Consider the following 12,500-nt stretch of genomic DNA (forward strand, 5'->3'; position numbering starts at 1 on the left):
ATATATATATATATATATATATATATATGTGTGTGTGTGTGTGTATGTATATATACATGTATATACATACATATATATATATATATATATATATATATATATATATATATATACACACACAGTATACTGTATAGTACATATATACATAAATATGTTGGCTCATAATTATTCATCACTTTTCATATAGTTTATTTATATTTTTTATTTTATTCCTCACTGGGCTATTTTTTCTGTTGGAGTTACTGGGCTTAAACATCCTGCTTATTACGTAGCTTAGGTAATAATAATGATAATAATAATCATATGCATATATATATATACAGTATTCATATATATATGTATATATATGTATATATATACACACACGTACACACATACATACAGACATATATATATATATATATATATATATATATATATATATAAATATATATATATATATATATAAATATATATATATATATATATATATATATATATATATATATATATATATATAAATATATATATATATATATATATATATATATATATATATATACATATTTATATATATGTATATATATAAATGCACACACATTTATATGTATATAGTATATATATACATATATATATATATATATATATGTATATATATATATAAATACACACACATTTATATGTATATAGTATATATATACATATATATATATATATATATATATATATATATATATATATATATACACATATGTATGTGTGATGTGTAAATGTGCATGATTCTGTCTATGAGTACATTAAAATGAGTACTTGTCTTCATACTAGTAGCTACTATTTGATAAAGAGTCCAAAGAAAGGCCCACTTTACAATTAAAAATTATATGTGCTTATGAATCACCGAATCACTGAAATGAATAAATGAATAAATATTCAATGTTATCACTCACCGTTCTAATATATTCCAAAGGTCCGTATATACAAGAGTAGAAGTTCCCTGGCTCCCAAAATGGCTTCAGGTCCACGGGATGACTTCTGCACTTACGAGTGGCTTTCCCTTTGTAGCCTTGGGGACACGAAATCACGTCTGTCTTGTTCACCTGAAAATGAAGTGAGATTGTTGCAAGGAATTGCTTCCTTTTCTTTGAAGGAATCTTACTTCAATTTGACAAAAATGAGCAAGGATCTAGATAAAAAATTATGATAAATAAATCTTACTTAAATTTGACAAACATAAATGAGGTTCTTGATAAAAATATAAATAAATCTTACTTAAATTTGACAAAAATGAACAAGGATCTAGATAAAAAAAATATCATAAATAAATCTTACTTAAATCTGACAAACATAAATGAGGTTCTTGATAAAAATATAAATAAATCTTACTTAAATTTGACAAAAATGAATGAGGTTCTAGGAAAAACATGATAAATAAATCTTACTTAAATTTGACAAAAATGAATGAGGTTCTAGAAAAAGATTATGATAAAAAAATCTTACTTAAATTTGACAAACATAAATGAGGTTCTTGATAAAAATATGATAAATAAATCTTACTTAAATCTGACAAAAATGAATGATGTTCATGATAAAAATATGATAAATACATCTTACTTAAATTTGACAAAAATGAATGAGGTTCTAGAAAAAGATTATGATAAATAAATCTTACTTAAATTTGACAAACATAAATGATGTTCATGATAAAAATATGATAAATAAATCTTACTTAAATTTGACAAAAATAAATGAGGTTCTAGAAAAAGATTATGATAAATAAATCTTACTTAAATTTGACAAACATAAATGATGTTCATGATAAAAATATGATAAATAAATCTTACTTAAATTTGACAAAAATAAATGAGGTTCTAGGAAAAATGTGATAAATAAATCTTACTTAAATTTGACAAAAATGAATGATGTTCGTGTTAAAAATATGATAAGTAAATCTTACTTGAATTTGACAAACATAAATGAGGTTCTTGATAAAAATATTATGAACAAATCTTACTTAAATTTGACAAAAATGAATGAGGTTCTAGAAAAAATATGATAAATAGATCTTACTTCAATTTAACAGAACTGAATGATGTTCTTGAAAAAAGTTATGACAAATAAATTGGGGTTCAAGAAAATAAATGTTAATGACACAAATCTTACTTAAATTTGACAAAAATGAGAGGTTCTAAAAAGAAAATTATTTATGACAAATAAATCTTACCTATTTGAAATATGAATACATTATATCACTGAATATATATTTGCACTTTTATATGAAAGCTCCACATGTGGGAATTGTTAAGTGTATTCATTTATTACTCTTATCTTTTAAATATATAACTGTTTTACTTTTTCCCGAATCATAAAATGTTACAAGTGAGTATTTCATATATATATATATATATATATATATATATATATATATATATATATATATATATATATATATATACATATAATTATATACATACATATATATATATATATATATATATATATATATATATATATATATATATACATACATATATATATATATATATATATATATATATACATTATATAATGTTATCATTCTAGTTAATATAGAAGTTAAATTTGCGTTTGAGAGATTAGCACATATGTAATCCAATTGCAAATTCGTCATTCAATAATACCTCTAAAACATTCAAACATTTGAACAAATGCTAAAAGTCAAACCGGTGTCAGGTGCCATTGTATTCCGTACTCTCTCCGTTCTGGGCAAGTAAGAGTCTCAGGGGTGATGACCCGAATAGCAGCCGTGTCAAATGCCGATTCATATCTGGTTCCCGGGATCCAGTCCATGTCTTCTTGTTCTTTCACCATGCAGTTTATCTTCAGGCTTTTCTGTAATGAATTAGGAACGATAAAGCCAATTGTGTATTGTCGGCAAGATAGAGGATATGTTAAGTTCTGTAATAAATTAGGAACGATAAAGCCAATTGTGTATTGTCGGCAGGATAGAGGTTATGTTAAGTTCTGTAATGAATTAGGGACAATAAAGCCAATTGCGTATTGTCGGCAAGATAGAGGTTATGTTAAGTTCTGTAATGAATTAGGGACGACAAAGCCAATTGTGTATTGTCGGCAAGATAGAGGATATGTTAAGTTCTGTAATAAATTAGGAACGATAAAGCCAATTGTGTATTGTCGGCAGGATAGAGGTTATGTTAAGTTCTGTAATGAATTAGGGACAATAAAGCCAATTGCGTATTGTCGGCAAGATAGAGGTTATGTTAAGTTCTGTAATGAATTAGGGACGACAAAGCCAATTGTGTATTGTCGGCAAGATAGAGGATATGTTAAGTTCTGTAATAAATTAGGAACGATAAAGCCAATTGTGTATTGTCGGCAAGATAGAGGATATATTAAGTTCTGTAATAAATTAGGAACGATAAAGCCAATTGTGTATTGTCGGCAAGATAGAGGATATATTAAGTTCTGTAATAAATTAGGGACAATAAAGCCAATTGTGTATTGTCGGCAAGATAGAGGATATGTTAAGGTGGGTGACTTACAAAAAAAAAAAAAACCCTATTACCACTTTCCATTAATCCATTATTATAGGAATTCTTGATGAGATCCCATTGAACATTTGTTTTATGTTAATCATGTTTGTAGTTACATTTCATAGACTTAAAGATTATTGAGTGATTATTTCACATGTCTGGGCGAATACATTTTTGTGAAATGGCATTTGCGAATTAAATTTGTGTAAAAATATATGACTACTAGTATTATACTATATGTGGATCTTAATAAATGCGAAAAAAAAAACTCTTGATCTCAGCTTATTACGATTTTGAAAACAAACAAAAAGAATAATGATGCATTCCAGAGAAAAGAAATTATGTATTTACATTAAGAATAATTGTTTCGAATACTATTTCAAACACGAAAAAACGCAATTCATTGTTCCATATGTGTATCATATGAAATAGAAGAAATAAATAAAATTTGTAAAATAATGATTGTTACTATCTTTTATCTTGTATTTTTGGTAAATGAAAATATTTGGAATACTACTGAACTTATTTCTTACTTGATATATATATATATATATATATATATATATATATATATATATATATATATATATATATATATATATATATATATATGTATATGTATATAGATACACACACACATATATATATGTATATATATATATATATATATATATATATATATATATATATATATATATATATGTGTGTGTGTGTGTGTGTGTGTAACAGATAAACCCAATCAGGTGTGACAGCCTCGTCCATATCTAGCATGTAATAATGATATAGTGATAATATATGTTACATTGAATTACCTTTGAATTAGGAGTGTTCAATTCGCAAATGAAATCCATACTACGGTTGTCATATGATCAAGTATACTGTACTAGATTTCTATACAAAGTCCGTGAGTAAGTGGATTAAGCTAAGTGCAAAGTATAAATCAAGTTTGAAGTCTAGATAATCTACAATCTGACTAATTGGCATTTTACGGTGGTAGAAACATCATACACAAACGTGCATACAAATATATATAAAAGACCTTTTTCGTATACTGATATAGCTCCAAAAGGTATCTCAGGTACCTGGGTATCGTTGCTTCAATCACAATTCAGTATCGAATCTTAGGTGAAGTGAGAGGTTTGAAAAATTCATAACACTATGAACATTATAAACCTATGACTCTTCCACATCATCTACTTGTTACTTTTTAGGTTTACCTCTCCTTCCTGCTACCACTTTATGAATACACATCCGTCATACAAATCAGTCCTCCACAGTTATTATCAAACAGTCAAATTATAACAGAAAATACGTAATGACATTGATGTCAACACACTAATCCAACCTTTCATATATACACTTAACTTGACATATCTGCACGTTTATCCTTGGATTCATTTGTATACCAAATATGCAAAGGATGATAAGTGCTGGGAGTTTTTTTGGTTCAAGAGGCGTGGTTCCTTTGTTAATATGGCAGTTGCATCCCCTCAAGATGGTCCAAGAACACTGTCTATAGCTGGCACCTCAGCTCTCATCTATTGGCTCCAAGCGCCATACACTGGTACACCATCACGACTGATGGCTAAACGAAGTGAGTTGTATTACTGCCTTGTGGGTTAGTCTCCTAAGACAAAGTCTACATGTTCTTCTTTAAATAAGAAGCAGACACTAAGGTCAGGTATCAAGGTGAATGTCAGGGCACTTCTATGACTCTTTAGCAATCCATTAAAATCGCCAACAAAAACAAAAGAAGCCTTTCTATCATCTTCTCGTATCTTAGCCATAATGGTAAGAAGACAAAGATAGAATCATCCATGTGTGGATTCCGGTAGATTGAACACAAATAGAGGTTGTTATACCTGCCACAAACTTTTATTACCTTGGTGAGTGTGTTATTTACGCTCTACTTAACTTGCTAATCAACCAATATTAAAGAAGGAAAAATTTACAGTCCTCGGGGCATCCCTAAAGAAAATTTCAAGCCATGAGGAGTGAAGAGCAAATACTAGAATCTTGGATAAACTCCATAATAACTCCTATCCAGAATAGCACAGGAAAGAGAAGCAAATACAACTTACAGCCAAGGAATTTTATTTCTATCGGCAGCTTGTAGAATACTAGCAATGGTTATGTTCTAAACATATATCTGAATCTGTGCTTCCGAAAGACCTAGCACGATTTTAGTAATAAAGGAAGGACCATCGGAATGATTTTTACTCTGTCGCAAGTACTCTAGAAATCTTGAGAGCAGAATACACTTTATTGCTTTACAAAGGCCTTAGAAAGAGTGCCCTACGAGCTCCTATGGAGGATACAAGCAAAATATGTAAGTTCTAGCAAATTTCTCAAAATACTTCAGCTTTTTCTTTGGAACATGGCAGAGAAAGTTAATATTAGCCGCTTGGAATGCTCATCCCTTCTTGCAACAATGGGTGATATTCTGGCTCCTGTCTTTTTCAATTTATTTATCTCCTTAATAATGACATTATTGCAGAAAAAGTTAGAGAAGAAGACAGGGTCCAAATAGAATACCTAATGGAAAGTAGCTTATTCATCCTCAGACAGTTACACACGCATAGAAAACCGTCAACATGACAACTGGTTGACCCACATCCCATAGACAATGCAACACATAAACACCCTATCTTCAATACATTAGGCACTTGGTTTAGCCAGCTAATGTCCTCAATACTAGCTTGCAGTGAAGTCCATTGCCATGGCCTAATTTCAAATAAGCCAATAAACTCATTGACGTCAGCTATGGCAAACACATAGATCAAGACGTAATCCAGTACATCACGTGATCTATGAATATGCATCCTTACCAGCTGTGAACAATCAATAGAATCTAAAACGCCCATATAAGAACTGTCCTGTTAATCGGCATCACTTATTTCGGTAACTCTAGTTTCCTTCAAAATTGAAATTACTCTAACAATCTGAATTAATGGAATCCATTTATTTGTGAAAATTGTTGTATATATACTTTTGAATGATAAGCAACCTATAACATTAAAGTTGCCGCCATTTTTTTCTGATTACAATGACTTCTCTATGACCATTTTAACTGCAAATGATAAAAATGTGATAAGGCTGAAATCAGAGTTACTACATACAGTAGTATGAAGGGGTCCTTCTACCTACCCCAAATTATCATGTATTTTGAAGAGTTGGACCTCAGAAAAAATTAAGTACTTCTAAGATAGTAAGTCCAACTGTGTATTTCCACATACTGTAATACTTCGCTGAAAATTCTTGGCATGAAAGATGACACTAACTTCGATCTCCTTTGCAGAATACAAAGAGAATGAGGAAATTGGAAATTTTACCAAATGCCCTACGTATATTACTGTTTGCTATATCACCTTTCATTTAAGGCTTTCACACTTCTTTTGTTCTGGATATTCGAAAAGTAAATGAAAAAAAAATATTTTCTTACGGTGACATTGAAAAGTTGAAGTCGAAAGCCCTTTCTTGCAAGGAGATGAGTTTTGACCCGAGTAAAGCCATCCTCTGGCACTACCTTCCAGTGGCCCAAGTAATGGTTGTTGTCAATCCATCCACGGTTCATCGTCAGACACTCCAGGGTTGCATTATCGCCCTGTTGAAGGTTTCCACACATTAGATTAATAAAATCTCATTATTCATAGAATTTACTCAAATCTCAAAATGAAGACATTGAGGCCGGGAGCACACTAGCGACTCTGTGGCACCACAAAGCCACTCCACGCCTGTGGCGGGGATGAGCAACAGAGAGCCACAGTCGCTTGCCACAGTCACTAGTTTGCGCGGCAAAACTTGAAAACAATGGAATCCTATGGGACACCACATCCCCGCCAGATGCTGTGGCTTTGTGGCGCCACAGAGTCGCTAGTGTGCTCCCGGCCTAAGGCTATCAAGAGGAAACTGAAGACTCTTATTTCATGCGTCGTAAAACAGTGACGATTTAACAGTAAATGAACAATACGTGATTTGAAACGTTAGATACCCTGAACGAACAAGGTAAAACGACAGTGGAGGTTCCCCTGCTTTATGGGAAAAGCAGCCGTCAAAGTAAGTGAGTAAGAGGTTAACAAACCACTTATAAGAAAGTGTGAATATAAGTGTTGAGATATATGTATGAGGATGTACGTCCAGTAAATCAAATTTTGATTTCAATGGATCTTTTAACTTTATGTTTGGAATATGATACGTGAATCTTGTTCTAGTAATGTTTTCTAGGAGAAAGTTATGTAGTTACTGCGACCAACAGTTGCAGTAATTACTACGTTCTCATCAGATGAGTTAAATTGTGACATTAAGATTATTTTTCGAGATTTCTCATAAAAATAAAAAAAATCTGCAGCCTCTCTACTATTCCCCATCATCCTGAACATAGGCCTACGACCTAATTCTTCAAACCTGACCATGTTAATAAGAGTGAAGTATGAAAAATCCAATTTTTAACATGAACTAGCGTCTTCTTTGGTTTTCTAATTATTTGGGTATTTTACTTATTTTTTTCCAATAGATAATGAGTGAGGGGAGTATTGTATGCTAACACAAAAGAAATGTCATCTCATATTGATATAAGTTTCTTAAAGTGTAGCAATCCTGATCAAATTGTCTTTATCCTTGAAACAAAACAATTCCACTAATTAGCTTCAATACTTGATATGAAACATAAAGGTATAGAATTTCCTTTGACATACAAGTTTTGTTATCATAACTGCAATAACGAGTGAATCGTTCATGTTTTGACACAAATAAAAATACGGGGATAAACATAAAAATGCATTTCATAAAAACCAAATATTCTTTCCCATATTCATATTTTCTTGTCTTCGGAACTTAATTCTATCAGCCAATATATTAGTACAAGCCCTCTTAGGTCCCCCAAAATGTATACACCTCAGCTCTTATATTTTCTAACATGACAATTATAAACTTCCTTGGAAGGTAATCAGAGGGTTCCACTTACATTTGTATATGTATGTGCTTAAGCCTTCCAACCTTTAGGAACAAAAAGGCCCACTTTAAGAAAGTCAACCAAGCAAGAACTATATAGAACACGAGTCTCCTCATGTATATAGAAATTATTAATCAAAAGCTAAGCAGAACTGAAGCTTCCTCAAATGTTGTTATGATTACATAAAAATTTAGTACAAGTATTATAGATATCATCAAATGCATTGAAATGAAACAAATTATGTAATATGTAAATAAACTTAAAATGAAGCTAATGATTCATTTGCATGTGTATACTTTTGAGTCTTGGATGAAAACAATAAAAAAGTTAGTGTTGCTTACCAAGGTTTAGCGAAGACCATAAAGAAAACGATAAGGATCATGCATGGTAAAAAAGACATAAAGCAAACTTTGAGGATTTTATTTTTGGGTACCAGTTTCTGGGAGAATTAGAGAGATGAATTCGAATATCAGGAAAAATAGAATGAAATGGTGAGATATTGGGAGGCAATAAAAGTAGATGAAATTAGCAAAAAATAAAAATAAATAGTTTTCGAGTTCTAAAGAGAAGAGTAAATTACATAGATGGAAATTGTTGAGATATTGGGAGACAATAAAAGTAGATGAAATAAAAAAAGGAAAAATGTTTTTGAGTCCTAGAAGAGAACATGAATTATGAATGAATGACATGCAACCAGAAAGTACACAAGAATTGAAAATGTAACTAGAATGAAGGAACATTTCCACCAGGCAAGGAGGCAAGCGCAAGAAATTGAAAGTTGAACATAAACGATAATTTTAACCTGCCTGAAGACAAAAGATAAACTACTATGACCTCTAAATCATTGTCGAACACTTTGAAAAATATGACTACCATTTCATCATGCATTATTAATGGTTGAATAAACCATTTATTATCTAGAATTTTTTACAGTAGATGCTGTTCATAAAGAAGAAAAAAAAGTATTCACTATGAGAGGGAATTTGAAAAAAAAAAAAACTGAATGCTTAACTATTTGTATTGAAGTATCACTATAAAAGGGAATTTGAAAAAAAAACCTTAAGCAAACGCATAATCCAAAAGCTTAGAAAAATGCAAATGAATGCTTAACTATTTGTATTGAAGTATCACTATAAAAAAAAAAAAAAAAAAATAAAAAAAAAACTGAAGCAAACACATAATCCCAAAGCTTAGAAATATGCAAATGAATGCTTAACTATTTGTATTGAAGTATCACTATAAGAGGGAATTTGAAAAAAAAAAAAAAAAAAAAAAAAAAAAAACTGAAGCAAACGCATAATCCCAAAGCTTAGAAAAATGAAAATATATGCTTAACTATTTGTATTAAAGCATACTCTTTCCAAACCTGATGAATAGACTGGGCGTACGGTCTGAGCTCTATCTGCAAAGTGTTGTTGATACCAGCGATGACTTTCCTTTCGATCTTGTAATGACGATCAGTAACTCTGCAAGTGAACGTTCCACGGTCCACTACCTCTGGGTCCGATATCCTGAGAATCACCGTGCAGGAATTGTCAGCGATTCCTTTTCGAGTTACTACGAGTAAGCGGGATGTCCTCTGTTCATACGAGCTGAAAAGAAGTCCTTGTTTCAAGACAATGATTTTGTTTTGAAAACTGTCTATGATAACACTCGCCTCTTTTTCTTTATTGCAATATGCAAGGCGTTTTCTATACGACGATAGCTCCCCCTACGTCGTCCCAAGAATACATTCTACTATCTAGGAATATTTTATTTATAATCAGGGCTGTAACTAATTCAAACAATGCTGCTTCGGCAGACTCCAATTAAATACTAATCATGGTTGTGACTAATTCAAACAATACTACTATGGCAGAATCCAATTAAATTCATGGTTATCATTGATACAAACAATACTGCACTGACAGACTCCAATTACAAACTAATCACGATTGACACTCATTCCAACGATATTGCACTGGCAGACTCATATTACAAACTAATCATGATTGACACTTATTCCAACGATACTGCACTGGCAGACTCCAATTACAAACTAATCACGATTGACACTCATTCCAACGATATTGCACTGGCAGACTCCAATTACAAACTAATCACGATTGACACTCATTCCAACGATATTGCACTGGCAGACTCATATTACAAACTAATCACGATTGACACTCATTCCAACGATACTGCACTGGCAGACTCCAATTACAAACTAATCATGAATGTCACTAATTCAAACAATACAACACTGGCAGACTCCAATTACAAACTAATCATGGTTGTCCCTATTTCAAATGATACAACACTGGCAGACTAAAATTACAAACTAATCATGGTTGTCCCTATTTCAAATTATACAACACTGGCAGACCCCAATCACAAACTAATCATGAATGTCACTAATTCAAACAATACAACACTGGCAGACTAAAATTACAAACTAATCATGGTTGTCCCTATTTCAAATGATACAACACTGGCAGACTAAAATTACAAACTAATCATGGTTGTCCCTATTTCAAATTATACAACACTGGCAGACTAAAATTACAAACTAATCATGAATGTCACTAATTCAAACAATACAACACTGACAGACTAAAATTACAAACTAATCATGAATGTCACTAATTCAAACAATACAACACTGACAGACTAAAATTACAAACTAATCATGAATGTCACTAATTCAAACAATACAACACTGGCAGACTCCAATTACAAACTAATCATGGTTGTCCCTATTTCAAATGATACAACACTGGCAGACTAAAATTACAAACTAATCATGGTTGTCCCTATTTCAAATTATACAACACTGGCAGACCCCAATCACAAACTAATCATGAATGTCACTAATTCAAACAATACAACACTGGCAGACTAAAATTACAAACTAATCATGGTTGTCCCTATTTCAAACAATACAACACTGGCAGAATAAAATTACAAACTAATCATGGTTGTCCCTATTTCAAATTATACAACACTGGCAGACTAAAATTACAAACTAATCATGAATGTCACTAATTCAAACAATACAACCCTGGCAGACTAAAATTAAAAACTAATCAGGGTTGTCCCTATTTCAAATTATACAACACTGGCAGACTAAAATTACAAACTAATCATGAATGTCACTAATTCAAACAATACAACCCTGGCAGACTAAAATTACAAACTAATCATGGTTGTCCCTATTTCAAATTATACAACACTGGCAGACTAAAATTACAAACTAATCATGAATGTCACTAATTCAAACAATACAACCCTGGCAGACTAAAATTACAAACTAATCATGAATGTCACTAATTCAAACAATACAACCCTGGCAGACTAAAATTACAAACTAATCATGAATGTCACTAATTCAAACAATACAACCCTGGCAGACTAAAATTACAAACTAATCATGGTTGTCCCTATTTCAAATGATACTGTGCTGACAGACTCTAAATACACACTAATCATGGTTGTCACTAATTCAAACGATATTGCACTGGCAATATCCAATTACAAACTCAACATGGAGGTCACTAATTCAAACGGTACTATACTGAGAGACTCTAATTACAGATTAATCATGGTTGTCACTAATTCAAACGATATTGCACTGGCAATATCCAATTACAAACTCAACATGGAGGTCACTAATTCAAGCGGTACTATACTGAGAGACTCTAATTACAAACTAATCATGGTTGTCACTAATTCAAACGATATTGCACTGACAGACCCTTATTACAAACTAATCATGGTTGTCACTGATTCAAACGATACTGGGCTGTCAAACTCCAATTGTGAATTAATCATGGTTATCACTAATTTAAATGTTACTGTACTGGAAGACTCCAATTACAAACTAATCATGGTTGGCCAAGGCACCAGCCACCTGTTTAGATACTACCGATAAGAGAGTTATTCGGTCCTTTGACTGGCAGACAGTACTACATTGGATCCTTCTCTCTAGTTACGGCCTAATTTTCCTTTTACCTACACATAAAACGAATAGTCTGGCTCATTCTTTACATATTCTCCTC

The 12,500-nt window shown here is 31.4% G+C and overlaps 1 protein-coding gene across 1 annotated transcript in view; it reads right to left on the reverse strand.

The window, feature by feature from the left end:
* LOC137655567 (uncharacterized) overlaps positions 1 to 12,500 on the reverse strand; it is a 149,883-nt gene that overhangs the window by 19,119 nt on the left and 118,264 nt on the right. Inside the window, 4 exon segments of the mRNA XM_068389467.1 lie at positions 927 to 1,076; positions 2,680 to 2,847; positions 6,952 to 7,113; positions 9,827 to 10,052. Of these exon segments, the coding sequence (XP_068245568.1) occupies positions 927 to 1,076; positions 2,680 to 2,847; positions 6,952 to 7,113; positions 9,827 to 10,052 (706 nt within the window).

The sequence above is a fragment of the Palaemon carinicauda genome, chromosome 16 (genome assembly GCF_036898095.1).
Source record: "Palaemon carinicauda isolate YSFRI2023 chromosome 16, ASM3689809v2, whole genome shotgun sequence".
NCBI lineage: Eukaryota > Metazoa > Arthropoda > Malacostraca > Decapoda > Palaemonidae > Palaemon > Palaemon carinicauda.